This window comes from Acyrthosiphon pisum, chromosome A1 (genome assembly GCF_005508785.2).
Source record: "Acyrthosiphon pisum isolate AL4f chromosome A1, pea_aphid_22Mar2018_4r6ur, whole genome shotgun sequence".
NCBI classification, from domain to species: Eukaryota; Metazoa; Arthropoda; class Insecta; order Hemiptera; family Aphididae; genus Acyrthosiphon; species Acyrthosiphon pisum.
In genome coordinates this window covers 32,501,057-32,519,103 of record NC_042494.1, presented here as the reverse complement: position 1 = coordinate 32,519,103, position 18,047 = coordinate 32,501,057, and the positions used below count along the sequence as shown (strand labels likewise).

At 29.1% G+C, this 18,047-nt stretch overlaps 4 protein-coding genes across 7 annotated transcripts in view; 2 read left to right on the top strand and 2 right to left on the bottom strand.

Moving 5' to 3' along the window:
• The window catches only part of LOC100163738 (probable protein phosphatase 2C T23F11.1), a 13,490-nt gene extending 9,807 nt beyond the window's left edge, over positions 1-3,683 (top strand). Inside the window, exons 2-6 of the mRNA XM_029486929.1 lie at positions 1,380-1,477; positions 1,539-1,646; positions 1,705-1,930; positions 2,676-2,767; positions 3,022-3,683. Coding sequence (XP_029342789.1) covers positions 1,380-1,477; positions 1,539-1,646; positions 1,705-1,930; positions 2,676-2,767; positions 3,022-3,282 — 785 coding nt within the window. The 3' untranslated portion in view covers positions 3,283-3,683. The remainder of the gene's footprint in view (positions 1-1,379; positions 1,478-1,538; positions 1,647-1,704; positions 1,931-2,675; positions 2,768-3,021) is intronic.
• A 1,299-nt stretch (positions 3,684-4,982) lies between these two features.
• Positions 4,983-11,431, bottom strand: LOC100165774 (disks large 1 tumor suppressor protein). 2 transcript variants are annotated; one of them, XM_008191862.3, is made up of 6 exons: positions 10,482-11,431; positions 10,071-10,364; positions 9,610-9,881; positions 8,225-8,859; positions 7,627-8,143; positions 4,983-6,020 (listed from the first exon to the last, which is right to left on the bottom strand). In XM_008191862.3, exons 2-6 carry the CDS (start codon positions 10,255-10,257, stop codon positions 5,424-5,426), a joined length of 2,208 nt encoding a protein of 735 aa, XP_008190084.1. In that variant the 5' UTR covers positions 10,258-10,364; positions 10,482-11,431; the 3' UTR covers positions 4,983-5,423. The 2 variants fall into 2 exon arrangements, with proteins under 2 accessions (XP_008190084.1, XP_029342788.1); XM_029486928.1 differs by having other exon boundaries at positions 10,071-11,431.
• Positions 11,432-11,564: 133 nt separating this feature from the next.
• LOC100158904 (probable 28S ribosomal protein S6, mitochondrial) lies at positions 11,565-16,271 on the top strand. Its single transcript, XM_001944601.5, has 3 exons — positions 11,565-11,725; positions 15,682-15,986; positions 16,059-16,271. Exons 1-3 carry the CDS (start codon positions 11,681-11,683, stop codon positions 16,165-16,167), a joined length of 459 nt encoding a protein of 152 aa, XP_001944636.1. The 5' UTR covers positions 11,565-11,680; the 3' UTR covers positions 16,168-16,271.
• The window catches only part of LOC100167797 (NACHT domain- and WD repeat-containing protein 1), a 296,809-nt gene continuing 295,012 nt past the window's right edge, over positions 16,251-18,047 (bottom strand). For all 3 annotated transcript variants that reach the window (XR_003839001.1, XM_029486925.1, XM_029486926.1), the window contains one exon: positions 16,251-17,586. Coding sequence is in view for 2 of the 3 variants with exons in the window: in XM_029486925.1 (XP_029342785.1) it covers positions 17,576-17,586 (11 nt within the window). In the remaining variant the exon portion in view is untranslated. The remainder of the gene's footprint in view (positions 17,587-18,047) is intronic.

Here is an 18,047-nt window from a genome sequence, read left to right as displayed (position 1 = left end):
AAAACCAAAGTATTTAATACAAAAAAAAGTATTTAAAATACCATTCAAAATACTTCATGCTGAGAGTATTTAAAAAGTTATTCAATACTTAAAAAAGTATTTGAATACTTTTACTCAAATACTTTTACTTAAATACTTTACAGGACTGAAAACGTTTATCTGTTTTGAGTTTTGTTACAAAAATACATGAGATACATTGAATAAACCTGCCTTCCGAAATTACAAGTCAAAATATAGCGGTAGGCTTTAACAAATAATGACCAAGTACTCAATTGAATATCTAAATAAATCAAAACAATTTTTTTAAAAAAATGTAGCGAAAAATTAGCACGCTACATTTAAGCAATAGCGTTAGAAATAGCGCACTATATTTAAAAAAAAGTAGCTTTAGCGATAGCGAGCTACTTTTTGGGGGGAGTAGCAGTAGCGTTAGCGTGCTACAAAAAAATAGTAGCGTCCCGACCACTGAGTATAGGTGTACATTTTTTCCCTACGCTTACAATACAAAGTATTATTTTTAGGACATAACAATAAGTGTATTATATTTAAATTGTCTATACGCCTACTCTGAGGACCGTTCTTACAATGTCCAGTCAAAGTTAACCGATACTTAACCTGCCAAAGTCTGCCAGTAATAAAACCTGTTATCAGTCGGTTAACGTTAACCGATACTTTACCGAACATTGTAAGAATATCCCTAACCTAAGAAACTAAAACTATATTTATTATTTATTATCTTTCTTAAATAAGTTTTTCCTAAATTAAATTTTTTTCTTAGGACATATTTTAGTTGGGGTTTTACAATGGTGTTTATTTTTTTTTTATCCTGTATACAAAATTTCTACCTTAAGGAGTGCTTTGATTTCAACTTATAATATCTTGTTTTTTAGCAAATTGGATTAAGATATGGTACTTTTTCGGTTTTCTAAACAGTTATTTAATGCCACAGGAAAAACCACCGACAAATTACAAAAAACCGCTAAAAACTAATTCTAACACTTTTTTAATTACCATAATAGAAACGAATAAAAATAATGATTTTAGTTATTTTGTTGTAATTTATAATATAAATTCAAATTATATTAATTAATAATTTAACTTATTACAGGCTATAATAAATAATAATACTATTAAATATCCAGACTGACAAACCGTCTCTGCTCAGAATCGTTTTTTGTATATAATGATATTAGGTATATCATTGAATTAAAATTGAATACAATCCATTATACAGTGACCCACTTGTAACTTACTGTACAGCAGAGCGATATCCACTTACCCACTTTTTTATTTTATAAAACTAATAAACTATGTCTTGATCAAAATTATGTCAATTTAAAGTTTAATTATTCTATTGTTATTACTATATTTGAATTTAGGTGCAAGGATAGCACAATATGCTGGCGAGCATTTACATAAATTTATTATCAAGAGACCAGAGTATGAAGAGAATAAAATTAGTGATGCCTTACAACTGGTAATAATGTGCTTTAAATATTCCAAAATAGCATTTATAGTGTCATGTATTTTCTTTCTAGGGTTTCATGGACATGGACACTGCTATGGCTGAAGATGAAGTTTTAAAAGATGAGGTTTCTGGATCAACTGCTGTAGTTGTTTTATTAAAAGATAAAAAAATTTATTGTGTAAGGAAATATATATTATGTTTAATTTTATCTGATTTCCATTTTTCTTAAAATCTAGGCAAACGTTGGAGATTCAAGAGCTATTGCATCAGTAAGTGGTGTAGTTGAACCATTATCATATGACCACAAACCAAACAATGAGTTAGAAACCAAAAGAATTGAAGCAGCTGGTGGTTGGGTCATGTTTAACAGGGTGAATGGCAACTTGGCCCTATCCAGAGCTCTAGGAGATTATATTTACAAAAAAAATGACCAAAAAAAATTAGATGAACAAATTGTTATTGGTAAGTCTGATTTACAAAATGCCATTAACCTTGGTAACGTTCATGAGGTAAAAATATATGCCAACACTTATATTTTATCTACCTGTATCAGAGTGCATGGCAGTGTCACTAAGCTTTTTAACAAAGTTCCAAACAATCCCTATACCATAGTGCCTTATAAAAACCCAAGACCCGCTATACTGAAGCTAGCAAAAAAATTAATGATATCCAACATAGCCCTAAATTATCTAGCCGTGAAAAAGGGTCAAGTCTCAGACCTCACACAAAAAAAGTGTTAAAGTAAAAAATATAATTTTAAATAAATATAATATTATATCATATTTTCTAAATAAAATATAATTAATAATAAAATGTTTGGATTTTTGTCTTCAATCAAAATTAGACATTATAAAAAAAAAGTCAGTAATTTATTTGAGGAAAGCAGTAAGCGGAAAAAAAACTAGGGAAAAATGACCATGAAAATAAAATATTAAAATAATAATTTGAAAACCTAAAAAAAAACCGTAATAAAAATTAGATATATTAAATTAAAACATGTTAAACACTTAATAATTTTTTTTTTTCAAAGCCAATAATATATACTGATAACATTAGTGAGGCAATGTAAATGGATCATTCTATACATTAAATAATAATAATTTGAAGAAGGTTCATTAATAATTTATCTAGTATAAAATATTTAATTAAATAAAATGTTTTATCTTCGAATAAATATATGGTACATTTAATGAAATTTAATTTTTAGCCTGGCCTGATATTGAAGTTAAGCCAGTTACAAAGGACTTAGAATTCATTGTCTTAGCGTGTGATGGAATTTGGGACATAATGACTAATGAAGTAAGACATATTTTAAATAAATAATTATAACTTTATAATCAGTGATAATACACATAATGATTATAAAATAATATATCATATTATTTTTATCATACTTTGATTTGAATCTAATTCTGATATTTCTTCATCTACTTTATGACAAATTTAAATAAAATTAAACTAAGTATTAAGTATAATAATTTTTATAATCTTACACTATATTATCATAATATTAAATACTATGTACAAATTATATATATTATTTTTTTTTTCAGGAAGTTCTTAAGTTTGTGCGTTTCCGTGTCAGCAATGGCATGGAGCCCGAGGATATATGTGAAGACTTAATTACAAGGTGTTTAGCACCTGATGGTCAAATGGGAGGTCTTGGGTGTGACAATATGACAGTTGTGATAGTTTGTTTCCTAGGAGAAGGACGTATTTGGAAAGAATTACAAGTACAGTGTTCTAAACCTTCAGCTGCAAAATCAAACAGCCCAAATAGCTCCCCAACATCAAGTCCCAAAACCAAGCACTAGTATTTTCTTGATTTTCTTGTTTATATTTTATTTTACTTTGGTTCTCACACATAATTTGTTTTTTGGCAATAGATTAATAATAAAAAGTAATATAGTTGCCCTATATAAATCCTAAGTCATTATTGTGACAGCTTATGTCTCTCGAAACACGGAATTTTTGATAAGTTTTAAAACAGACCACCATGAGAACAATTTGAACATCAGTAGTCTATAGAATTAACAATCAATTTCAAGTTAGTCTGGCATTTTTTATTAAATGTTTGGAATAAACAGTTTTTAATCAGGGTCAGGGAATTTAACAAAATTTAGAACCCATGACCTCTTGATTTAAAAACAACAAGATATTCTTTAAACAATTATGTATTGGTGAGCATTGGCATTTTTGGGTATTTTTTAGATTACTTAATAACTAATAATTGTTAAAAATGTAGAAGTATAAAAACATTGTTTACTAAAAAATTAAATATTTATTACTTTTCTATTATATATTATGTACATAGATAAATTGTAAATTTTACTACAGCATTGATTGCAAGTGTATTTTAGTGTATTTTTTTAATTCAATAATACATATAAATAAATAAAATAAAATCAGAATACCATACAATATTGAGACAGTGATTGGGAATAACAATATTTGGCTATGTACTACCAATTTCAGATGTAATCAGTAATATTATTGATTATTATTTATTACTATGCATAACATACACGAATAAAAATTTAGTACAATATAATAAGTACTGTAATTCTATTTGTAAAAATTGAGAGTAACACTGAAGCACCAAAATTATTAATCCATTATCACAAAAAAAAAAAATAATAATAATAAAATTGTATTTAAAAATTTTTATGGAGGATGTGAAGTAATTTAAATAATACTATTTAGTTATAACATTATTGAACACATGAGATTACAACAATTCACAAACACAATGAAGGAATTATTCAATAATAAATTCACAAACATATTTCAAAGGGATAGAGTTATTGTAGTTTATATAAGAAAAATCCAGGTAATTAATTAAAAAGAACAACATAAAAGGGAAAATCTTTAAATTATTAACTTGTCCTACGTGTATTAAAAATAAACTAAAACATTTTGAAATACTGTTTAATACATCATTTAACAAAATAATATTTTGTTTCTGTTTCACAATAAAAAAACAATAATACAATATAAATATATTTTTTAAATGAGATTAGTTCATGAAATACATAAAAATATATATTTGAATATGCAAGATTACAATAATAAAAATATAGTTATTTGATTGCTTAAAATAAGTACAACATTGAGAAAATAATAATAATAATAATAATAATAATAATAATAATAATAATATTGATAATAATAATAATAATAATACATTATACATAAAATTATATTTGTTTCAACAAGTTTCATGTTGAGGTGCATTCTGTTATAAAGCACATATACATATAGTTAACATACAATAAATTAATTTGTTAATAATTCATTAGTTAATATTAATAATTTAAATATTCAAATAAATAATAACTAAAAAGGCACTACTACATGTTAGACACGTGATTAATGTAACAAAATTAAGTTTGAAAATAATACAATTGATAAGGAAAATAAATGTTAAAACATGAAAAAAAGATGTTTATACTTAATAAGAAAAGAGATATTGAGCAGGAATTTGATTTAGTTCTAATTGCACAAAATATATATATATTTTTTTACTATATATTTAAACTTAAATTTGATTAAAGGAACTTTGGCACGGCTTTTGCGTTAATGATAAAAAAATGATAGATATCAACAATAATTAATTTTCAAATAGAAATTGTAACAAGTACAGAATTGAGACTAGACTACATTTCAATCATAAATTAAAATAGTTGCCAAAAGAGAAAAAAATACGGACAAATTAAGCTAGAGGTTTTTTTACACCCATCCACCATAATATTTTTTTTTAGAATGCTTAAGTCGTTCTACACAATTAAATGCAGAGTTCAATAAAATTCATTAACATAATAGAAACATAACAATTAATGACAAACAAAAAACAATTGATGAAAGTACACAAAAATTGTACCCCTGATAACAAGTAAGCGTCAATTATTTCTTTTGTTATAAATCTTGTCTAAAATATTACAATTGGTTTTATCCTTTATAATTTCTCTTTAGAAGATACCCAAATGTGTCTACCGGAATTTCTTTCAATCATTGCTTTTAAATTATCATATACTTCTTCATATGTGTCACCTTGGACTATCCCTGTAAATTGATCACCAAATTCTTGTTCTATTTTAGCAGCTCGTTCTACATGTTTTCTTGCTTCTGCTTCGCTCATACGCTTGCACATTTCCATTAATGCTTCTACACTCTTTGGCTTAAAGAATATTGCTATAGAATGCAATCCAGCAACTTGAAGTCTTTTAATGGCATTACCACTTACATCGAGTATACAATGTTTACCAGATTCGGCAACATGACGAACAGATGAAACAGATGTACCGTATAGGTTGCCATTGAATTGTCCAGCTTCAATGAATAAATGATTTTGGATGTCAAGATCCATTTGTTCACGAGATTTTACAAAATGATAATCACGACCATCAACTTCATCTGGTCTTATTTCTCGTGTTGTGTGGGGAACACAGGAACTAAAACGTTCTGGATATTCTGAAATTAGGTCATCATTAATTTTATCCTTTAATGGACCAAGTATAATGACAGGTCGTGTATAGGAAATTTGAAGCCGAACCTGTAAAATATAATAGGATATTAGTACCTAATATTAAAGTTGTCGGTTTTAATCTCGGTCACGGGCAGCACTTTTCTCTGAGCAGACATATGTCTGGAGAGAGGGGCCCGTCATCCCCAGACCGAGTATGGCAGAAACCTACAAGTGCCTAATTTGAAATTCTGCTAAACTAAAACACACGTGTTTACAAAAACTTACAGTACCCTCCCACACAGTTAAAAACCACCCAATGGCCTAAGTTGACATGGGTTAATTAATATAAAAAGAAAATATATATAGGTATATATTTTAATTGATTATTATGATATTCATTCTATTCAATAGAAAATGTTGATTTATACAATTTACAGGGTATATTATTAGTTATTAGATATTATTTATTTACTATGGTTAGTTACATTATTTGTTTCTGTTTTATGTAAAAAGTATAATAATTAGGGATAAAATCAATGATTGATATGTTGGTAGATCATAAAAAAATTAAATTGAACTATTACAATAATTATCATTTAAGTGGACTATTTTATAATAATACTTCAGTGAAAGTTTAAAATGACTCCATTGTAAATGTATAGTAATTATTGATAATATTTAATTAGTAATTACTAATTAGTAATTATTATCAACGATAATAACATATTTTACATTTATGTATCTTTTCATAATAACTATTTATTAAACAGTAAATTGAAAAAAAAAAGTTAAAGCGCATGTTGCCAACATAATTTTTGTTAGACACAATTCAGAGAAATAATGTCCTACTTTATAGAATTAACACAATTTAGTGATTATTAATGTTATTTTTTTTTTTTTTAGTTAATATAAAACAATATTCTACAAGTCACATTGAACTCAGTTCTCTGATAGTTAAATATTTAATATATTTAATATCTTTAAAACTACCAATAGGTTTTATTTGTAATTTCATTTAATATATTCAAATCAGTTTTTTGATTGTATTGTTGAATTTTTACATCTATTAATCTAGGAATGAGTAATCATTTAGGTTCAGAAGTTATAAGAGGAAAAACAATACAATTCACAAAACAATCTAAAATATGCAATTTTTTTTTAATTCTTCAAAAAAATATAAGCATAGGTACATATTTTTTACTCATAATTTATTAACATTACCGTAATATTAGTGTATTACTATATCAAAAGTTTTCTATTAAATAAATGAAAAACGTAAAAGAAAAACTTTGGAATACTAGTTACAAGTCGGCAATGTTTGAACTGAAAAAATATTATTGGTACCTAAATAGTATTAATATAAAATATTTTTAGTATTTATGTAGTTGTGTTTTAAACTATCAAACACATTAAATACAATTTTTTTTTCTAAAATTGGTAGATACGCCAAATATGTAATTACATTTTTTTAACTTGTCTTATAAAATATTCTTTCATAATAAATATCCTAACTGGGTCTGCTTTAAACAGAAAGCATATAGAAAAATATGTAACTTCTACAAATTCTGAATCCTAGGTATCGCTATTCTTGTATTATACTCATTTTCTACCACTTCTTAACAGTTAACATCAATAATGAAAATTACGTTATTTTTTACTCTTAAATTAGTTATTGATTTTTGTTAATACATACCACTGCTTCATAAGAAGGAGTTTCTTCAACCTTTTCACATATATTTTCTCTAGATTGCCTCTGCAATACCATATCGTCAAGGCCATTTTCATATTTACCATCTTTACCTCTTCGCACCCATGGGAATCTTCTACTAAAAGTCATCGATTTTTTTTTCCTTTCTAATGTTGATAATCTATCTAAACTTTTGCTTTCGTTTCCTCGAAACTTTACAGATCTATCACGGGCTTTTTGTTTACGCTCCCATCGACGTTTGGATGGTATAATGCCAATACCTTCTTCTCGGCCAGTAGCTAAGACTTTTCGCGCCTGCCACCATTCGTCATCACTTGCATTAGTCACATGAAGAATTGCACCATATTTGAATGGTAGTCCAATACTAGGTAGGCCATCATCACTAGATGGATCATAATCAAATAGGGTACGGACATACAATGTTTTTTTCTGAGTAGTGCGGATCAATGTGCCAGTAGAAGCAGCAAGTTGAGATTTTAATTCGTGAATTTTAGCTTCAAACCTAAAAATAGATAAATATTACAAAATAGATAAAAATTTAAAAATATATAACAAGACTATAATTTTAGTTATTTATAGATACCTATTATAATCTTTAGGTCGATGTTGAACTGTTAATAAAACAGTTTGTCCAGCATTTTTGAGAGCATCAGCTGCTTCTTCATGTGTTGCATTATCCAAACTAACTTCATTTACTTTTAGGATAGTGTCTCCTCTTTTTAATTGCCCAGTTTGATCGGCTGGACCACCAGCAAGAATGAATGATATAAATATACCTTCTCCGTCTTCACCACCAACAATGTTAAATCCTAATCCCCCTGAACCTTTATGTAACACTACTGTCCTTACATCATTGTTTGGTAAGCTTTCATAACTTTTTACAGTATTTAATGTGTCTGTAGAATATGAATTTGGAATGGTATCAATAATGATCGGCGATGGCGCAGAATCTGTGTATGTGATTGGTTCAGTTTTACCAATGACCAATATCACTTTTTCACGGGTATTTTTTAATGTCCATACAGCTTCTTCATGTGTTACATTTTCTAAATTACGATCGCCAAGAAGAGTGTTCTTTACTCCAACTAGTTTATCACCAACCAATATTCTACCATCTACTTGGGCAGCGCCTCCATCCATTATTTTAGTAACAAAAATCCCGTTATCACCAGGTATATGTTGATTGCCAATCCCACCAGCAATACTGAATCCCAGTCCCTGGAAAATATAATCTTCACTATTTTATATTACCACGTACAAATTAAAAATTTTAAATGAAGCCATGCAAATTAACTTGGTAAAAAGTAATACATGCTAACGCCAAGCACCTAATTAGTAACAATTTAAATTAAATTTAAAGTATCTACTAAACAGTAACAGATAGGTATACCTATAAGCATATTCAATGCAGGTCAAATGGCAGATTAGCCAACATATATTTGATAAATTTAAAAAATATGATGAAAGTATGAAATTAGATTAATGAATAATGGACAATGGTAAAATGGAGCAAAATAAATTAGAAAAATTTAGGTAAAGACAAATATTTAAAAATAATCAATTTTTACATTTTTTTTAGTGGGACACAATTTTATTTTGTTATTTGTACAATGTAGCAGTTGTTATGGTTACAGAAGGGTGTTGTTTTGGAACAACCCATAAATAATTTGAATGATAAGTAAAATTATTATCAGCAGAATAAAGTTTAACTAAATATTTGATATCATATAAAGAATAGCACACAAAAATAGTTGCCTTTATAATAATGTTTAATAATGATAGTATAATGTTTTCTTAGAATGGCCTATTTATCATCCGACAAATTAAATGTTAAAAAATATGTCAAATTGAAATAATACTAATAAATAAGAAAAATATATATTCTCATTAGAGTATCTATCTACATTATTATATGGAACAATAAGAATTGTTCTACTACCTACAATAAGATAAAAATTATGAAGTTACCTTGGTGCCTTTGCTGAGTTCTATTTCTAAGACATTTGGCCCCAGAGGCAATATGTTTTTCTTGCGTTTTACACATAATGTCACTGTGTGTCCTGCTCGTTTGAGTGCATCCACTGCAGTCGAATGAGGCACGCCAACAACAGGTGTATCATTGACTTTGGTGATGATATCGTTGACACATAACCGACCGTCTCGGTAGGCTGTTCCGCCAGGAATTATTTTCGTAATGAATATAGACGTATCGTCATCGGTCTGTGGATTGTCTGTACCGCCTGGACGTATGAAAAAAAAAACATAGTATAAACAAATCTGTTATTTTTTCATGAGTAGCCGCTTGGTGGCAGCAGAATTCCACATAGATATCGTTGTTATTCATTGGGATGCAATTCATCAAAACTGGATATTATCTAGGAAACCTACTACCTACCTATTGTTAGCAAAAGAAAAACTCAAAAACGTACCTGCTATGCTGAAGCCCAGTCCCGAGTCACCTCTTTCCAAGACGATCTCATCGGCGATCCATTCGGGCTTGGCGTTGCCGTTCATCTGAGCGTCCAGGCTGAACAGCGACGACACCTTTCTGATCATACCATTCGAACTGTTGATCGGTTTCTTTTTGGTGGACGCTGACCGGTTAAGTTCTTTCATAGCGTCCAGCACCCGGACATCCGTCGGGTGGCAAGCGGGGCGGGTGGAGGACGGAGGTGGGCACTGTTGCACGGGCCACGGAGAGACGCTGACGTCCGACTACCTACCTATTTTTGGAAATCCGTTTTTTTTTTTTTTAATGTATATTTATATTTTTACGACACCGCACTCGTACGCGGCACATACACACACGTACACTCGCTGACGAGTCACCGCCTACCTACCCTATCTCGTTATCGGACGGTACGCGGACACCGAGCGGAGAGCGTGCACGTCTGTTCGCGGCCGACGAGTGAAGACGATGAATGACGATGATGATATTAATATTTTGCACTTAATATCTTTTCAGTGGCACTGCGACCGTTGTTGGGCGGCGGTGACGACCACGACTGACCAGTGACAACCACTGCAGCTGCTCAGTGCACACTGCTGTATTGCCGTCCAAGGGAAACCGAAAACCAAGAAGAGTGTAGTAGAAAAAGCCAATAAAATATTATTATTTTAACGGCTATAATAGTGTGACTAGGTATCAAATTTTTTTCTTCTTTTTTTCTATACTCGCCTCCAGAAGTAGTTGTAGTCCAGTGGAATGTTTTAATTATCGCGAGAAAATTGTTTTATTTACGAGCACACACACACGCACACACAAACGTAGAGACGCACGCACGCACTACACACATGAATTCCTCGACCGAACGAAAACAATTGGTAGACCAGTGGTTACCAAAATTGCTGTAAACGTACACAACTACACAATAACGAGTGCCTTACGCGGCCGCCGGCCGTGTACAACGGTTAAAACTATTGTAATTTGTAATGCGTAATGCTTACGTATTATTATTATTATTTATTTTTGTTTGTTATTACAAATTACAACGTGCCCGACTGACGTATTGCCGTCACGACTGTTCATAATACGTAGTGCACATACGTAATTAAATAATAATGTTTGTTAGTTGTACGTAATCGTTATATTCGTGTCGATAGACATGCCCGGCGGAATTTCTACCGTTATTTTTCGCAATTTTGCCTAAAGGCGATTTTCCGTTCTCATTTCACGCTCGTGTCAACATTTTACCTACACAGCAGATTTAAAAAAAAATGGCTTTATTTATTATATTTTATTTTACTTTTTTACCTCGTTTACATTTTCTTCTTGGAACTGGAAATAGACACTTTAGGAAGGAATGAAGAATAAGCTTGATAATCGGTTATTTAGTGTGTTATCACTTATCACACTCGTGCGATAAAAAATATGATAACATATGCAAAAACGATAACGATATATTATTGAAAAATGTAATATTATTATTACCACTTATTACCATCTCTTCACAGTTTCACATCATATAAGTGATAGGTACGCCGAAAATTGTTTTTTCTTTTAGATTTCGTTGCACGCTGTCGAATTCTACTCACAATAATGCCCAGTTATGAGTTATGTTTGCTGTTCAAAGTCTTGCCGAGGGTAATAATATTATTATAAATATATATTTTTTTTAACCAGTAAGTGGTATGGTCTGGTCCCATAGACCGCTGCAGTTTTTTGTTTTGGGTTTACTTCTTAATATGTCTAAAAAATGAATTGATTTCTTTAAAAGTATTAAATTTGAGTCGAAAAAATGATGGGTAGTCAAATAAAAGTTGACACTGTAAACACAAAATTATTTCTACAAATAATGCGATGGAACAATTTGAAAAATATGATCTTAATATAATTACCAAAACTAAGTGGTCTAGGAGACCGGCAGACTGCACCAGTCGTACCATTGGTGTAATTTTTGTTCACCGTACCACTTACGAGTTAACCATGTGTGGGGACATTAGCATCGTCGAAAAAAATGAGTAGTATTGATTGAAACTATTGATTAACACGTTCAATGCCACGGTCGACGGGTAGTCGACATCGGTAACATTTCGCGGGTCGCCGGTGTCGACTACCCGTCGACAAATATTAATTCGCTTTTATGAATCATAATTTTGATGGCGATGAGATAACGTTTGAAATATATTGTAGGCGATCAGGTACTGTCTCAAGAAGCTTACAATATAATTGGTTTTTATTTTTGTTAATTTTTATTTATTTTTTCCGTAAAAACATATTTTTGGTGCGGCGACCCGAGCTATGCTTCGACATTTCTAGCGGAGCTCAACGTGTTAATGATCTAGCCTCTAAGCATGACATTCATGCTTAGTAGCTACATAATATGCTACCCATGTTATTAAATATTTTTATCAATTTATAACATAAAAAATTATTACCTAGGGCCCTAAGCATAGTTCTTCAATATATAATGTAAATTAGGAAGTGTCTTACTAGTTACTATAAAATAGGAATTATAGATATATCTACCTTGTACTCGGCCGGGGGGCGCTGCTGAGTGCCTGCCCACTAATATTATTTCTCCTGTCACTCACCATTAAATTATAAAATTTGCTTATTGTACTTAACATTGTATAGATTATAAACATTTCAAATATATTATATAAAAAAAAAAGTATCTCTACCTAAATTTTTATTTATTTTTTACTTTATTTTATAATTATTTTTTTCTATATGGTACAATCTGTAAATCAACTATTTACAATAAACATATGATGTGATAAATATGACTATACATGTAAGAAAAAAAAGATCCAAATATTGTAATACTTTATTATTGTATTAGTCTAGAATGAATGCCAAATGGGTGAATGAAGAAACAATAAACATGGAACATTTTACAATTGTAATTCTATTAAAATTAAATGAACAATGCATACCTATACTCAGTCAAACTAGAGAACATGCCGATTCTGCACATTTTCATGAAACAGCCTGCCATCAAGACCGGTTCCACAATGGTGAAAATGCGCAGAAAAACTGATTTTTGTCAGGTCGCGGCTTGTTCTCTTGCTTTACCTACAGAGTCTAATTTATTATTTCTAATAAAAACAGAAAGAAATAAGTCCCTAAAGCATTAATGTTTAATTCCATTTTAAGCTAAAATACTTTTAAATTTTGTAACTTACAATCGTTTGTTATACAATTGTATTTAATGCTACTTAACCAGTTAACCTTGACTTTAAGTTTCTCTTTTTTAAAGATTAATTTATGCGTGTAGTATTGTATTATTTTTAATATTGTGTCATATTTCACAGAATTATACGCATGCAATTTGATGTCTTATAATCTTATTACTTTAAGCTGAAAGCTAAAAGCAGGATAACATTCATACTGGTGAATTCAGGTCATACAGTCACCTACTTAATAACAATAAAGGCAAAGTTGCTTGTCAAAACATTTTTCATTTTACACTTCTTATAATTTTCAATATATCTATAGTTAATCTTTAGAAAATTATTATCCTTTGTATTTTTATGTAGTTTTGGGCACTATCCTGTTAACAATCAAATTATAGTATTATAATTATTTTATTTTACTAAATAACGGTTTCAAACCAGTCAAAGACATTCAGTGTTATGATGGATATTATAGTGTGTATCTTAGAACAATTAATATATGTTATACTTATATTATTATTATTATTTATCTCTAATACTCACACAATGATAAATTATTCAAGAAAAGCCATTGATGGAGAAGCTTTATGAAAGTATTGTTATTATCAACAAAAAAAGGAACATTTACATATAAATAAAATATAAATTTAAGACCAATACATTTTCAACTCGGTTTAGAATATTGTAAAGATATTAACTTGATATACAATTTAAAACTGTTTATCTGTATTTAATTATGTAAATTAAAACGTATTAAACCTTCATTTGTATATACATAAATAAAATATTCGTGCAACAAATGTATACATTTTTTATAATTAACTGTGGGATTGTTGTTCTAATATAACAACTAAATTAAATCACAATAATAAAAAAAATAATAATAAAAAAATTGGTACTTGTGTACTTAATTATTTGCTTTATATGTTTATAGTAGGTAAACTTTTTAAAAATGTAATTTATTTTAAGACAATGCACTTGTAACAATTTATACAAACATTTTGTACCTAATTAAAACACACATGTCAAAAACTAGCTATTGTTACAACAAATTACCCATTAGTACCTACCTAATGTATCAATATATTATATATATGTTACCGGAAAAGATGACATTCAGTCAGTGTTGACAATGACTAGTCAATAACGATAATGCCTGATTTCGTAAGGAATTAACGTCAATAACTAGGCATCGATAACAATTCCTAATAAAAGAAGGCATTGATGATAACCAGAGCTAGGTTTCTGGCTCTGACTATGTCAAGGTTTCCCATGAACAATTTTTACATCACCCCACATAGCAAGAAGTTCGTTTATAGTATTATTGACAAACTCTTCCATTGTCTAAATGCAGTATGGCTGGTGCTCCAAATGTTGTATAAATATCTGGTAAATTATGTGCATTGAAGCAATGAAGCACCGTGTAATAACATTGTTTTTTTTTCAACAATCTGTTTAAAAATGGTTTAAATGAAATGCGCATAAAATTTGACAACGCAATTCTATTAAATACAATCTAAACGTAACGACAACAACTTTTTTTTGATTAATAATGAATATTGTGAACGAATCGAAGAAAAAAAACAATGTTATTACACGTTGTTTCACTACTTCAATGCACAAACAGTTATTTATTAATAATACAAATTATATAGCCCTCGATTACTTACCTACCTATTATTTAAGTATGTTATGAATACCTAAAAGTTTTGCTTAAAAAAACACAATATAATATGATATGCTTTCTGTCGTATTGAGTTCAGAAAGTGAAGAAATCAATAAGTCAGAACTGCAAAGTAGTGAAATACAATTGTATTTGAGTTGTAAATATAAGAGTATTTTAGCTCACGGGTATTTTTATTACACGGGCCTTAACCCCGTCTTGTGTAAAAACACGGGTACCCGTGTAGTTCACTACACGTGTAATCGAGACCTCTAGTATAGATAGCTATGTTCCATAATCAGATCGATCACCGATAAAGCGCTGTGTTGATATTTGTTTCGATTCGGACATTGCCTAATATAATACGGAAATGTTGAAAAACTACGAAATATCCAACATTACCTAACCTTTTCAGGCATTGTCAACAATAACTAGGATATACCGACAATTCCTGAATTTTCATCTTTTCCGGTAACATATATATATCAACAATTTATTGGTTTGTTAGAAAAATATTTCAATGTATCACAATAATTATCAATTCAACTTGTGCAAAATTTTAAATCTTTCAAATAATATATATATTGGCAGTTGTTTTATAATATTATTATTGGTTTTAGATGCATATAATAGTTAATGATATTCTATACATTAGACTGGTATATTACATATATAAACATATCTAAAATTGTAATAACTGTTATTTTTGACTAATATGTTCTATATTAGCAGTGTACTAAAAAAAGTTTTATTTTCAGCCTGAAATAACACAATGTCTAAAACGAACAGCCAGTAAAATCTTTGAATCCGGTGGTTTTATACGGCGTATTGACAACCTAGGAACAGCAGATACTCCTTGGAAGATAAGTTCACATGATGCAATACACAAACAAGCTAGCTATTTTATTGTTGAGTTTGATGTACCTAGTTCAGCTGTGGATCCATTCAATAACTATTTATCAAGAGACATTGACATAATCAAACGTACAATATTCAAAGTTCCCGAAAATATACCTCAACCAGCTTGCACACTCCATGAAGAGCTAAAACCACCAGCATACAGGTAAGTTAAATAAATTATGATACCAGATAAAAAAAATGTATAATGTTTGAACTAACTAATGTTTTTTTTTAGGTCTGAGGTTAAAGAGATGATTGCAATTGGCAAGCGTAAACGTGAAAAAGAAGCAAGGAAAAAAGTACAATTCAACACTGGTTTAGATTACATGCCGTTCCAAAGATAGAATGATGTTAAATGTTAATTAATATTGTAAATAATACATATAGATGTTTTAGTAGTTATATTAATAATATTAAAGTAATACAATTTGTGTACATTTGAAGTTTATTCTTTTATCTTGTTCACTTACAATTCAAAACAATAATAATAAGAGTAGACTAATACAATACACAACATAAAACAAAACACAGATATTTTAAAAGTTTCAACATTTCAATAAATTATAAATAGCTACCATAGAAATATTATTAAGAGTATGTCAATGCACTATGTTCCGCAAAACCAATCTTGTATTATTAGTTTTAATATTAGAGTGAATTTACCGTTTATCATACTTAAAGTTAAGAACATTATCTGTATTTGTATATTGAGTTTTTATATTTTAATTTGTCTGCAACATAAGTATTTTTAAACTAAAAACTGTAATATTTTACATGTTTATAACTTTTATAAAAATTCAAGTGTTAAAAAAAAAAGCTACAAACTAAACGTACAAACACATACAATGTTCTTAATTTAAAGTTTGGTACCTATTAATTAACTTTACTTTAATATTCATTGTAACAATACAAGATTGGTTCTGCAGAACACAAATTTGCTATGTTGTGGATGGGTCAGAGATAAATAGGTTGTGACAAATAGGTTGTGCACTGACATCCTCTTAAGACTAAAATATTGTTAAAATATAAATGATGAAGTGATTAATTATGTTGATAAAAGTTGGAATTTATGTTAACCAAGATACCCAAATATTAATTCTGGCAGACATGATTCAATAAACCGTAAAATTATAGTAACAAACACATAACCTTGGCTGGAACTGATATGCCATTATTTTTCTCATAGAATTGAGTTGTCCGGAAATTAGTTGACATTGTCACCTTAGAATTAATTGGTTAACATACATAATCCAATGATTTGTTTGGTTGACCGTAATATAATATTTTGATTTCTACAAGAGCTTAATATTTAGTTACTTAGTGTATAGTAAATCTGATTAGTTCCATGATTCCATTATAATTAATGATTTACATTCAGAAAGTCTAAGATATAAACGTATGATTTTGATGCAATATAATAATAATAATAATAAAAACAAATCACTCAGATGCTGATATTTTTTGTGCTCAAAATATTTTACTTAATCTAGTAATCTTAGACTAGACTACGGTCTTCAAATGACTAGGATAAAAATGTTTAACAATAGCTATACCATGCTATTTACTTAAATAATAAGGTATATAATTATTGCACAGACTTAAGATTATGTTTCCGTAACTTTAAACATTAATATTACTAATAATAAGAAGAATGATTGAATGTTTGATCACAATTAGGTTGCAACAATGGTGAATGAAGTAGGATTTGTCTAGGGCGTGATCGGCGAATGTGCAGCAATAAACGTCGGTTCATCATATGAAATCTGAAACAAATCAAAAGTCAACAATTATCATCACAGTAATCTTTTAGTTCAAGGTAGGTATTTATGTATTAGATAGATAGGTATTTACTGTTTTTATAAATATTTAATTAATATTTAAGTATTTACTGTTTTTATAAATATTTAATTAATATTTAAGTATTTAATGCACTAGGAAAATAACATTTGTTACTTTTTAGCACTCTGAATATGCAATACCTATTGGAATTAGTGGAATTAAAATACAGTCGAACTTGGTTAACTCAAAATCATCGATATTTCGAACTTCTTCCTGGTGCCTAGAATTTCCTATTATTGTATTATCCATGGATAACTCGAATTTTTTGGCCAATCCCTTCAGAGAATGTCAGCGCACTATTCGTTTTCTCTCTCTGGCCCACGCGCAACATAGACAAAAAGCATTTAAGCAAAATCATTTTTTCTATGCGTTTAAGTAATCTTAG

What these genes read in the sequence shown, in the direction of transcription:
- LOC100165774 (XM_029486928.1), bottom strand. Translation starts at nt 10,257, where the DNA reads ATGAAAGAACTTAACCGGTCAGCGTCCACCAAAAAGAAACCGATCAAC. An exon ending in CGACCTAAAGATTATAATAG is followed by an intron (nt 8,144 to 8,224) that starts GTATCTATAAAT and finishes ATCTATTTTTAG; the next exon opens with GTTTGAAGCTAAAATTCACG. An exon ending in CTCCTTCTTATGAAGCAGTG is followed by an intron (nt 6,021 to 7,626) that starts GTATGTATTAAC and finishes TATATTTTACAG; the next exon opens with GTTCGGCTTCAAATTTCCTA.
- LOC100158904 (XM_001944601.5), top strand. Translation starts at nt 11,681, where the DNA reads ATGCCCAGTTATGAGTTATGTTTGCTGTTCAAAGTCTTGCCGAGG. An exon ending in TGTTCAAAGTCTTGCCGAGG is followed by an intron (nt 11,726 to 15,681) that starts GTAATAATATTA and finishes TTTTATTTTCAG; the next exon opens with CCTGAAATAACACAATGTCT. An exon ending in CTAAAACCACCAGCATACAG is followed by an intron (nt 15,987 to 16,058) that starts GTAAGTTAAATA and finishes GTTTTTTTTTAG; the next exon opens with GTCTGAGGTTAAAGAGATGA.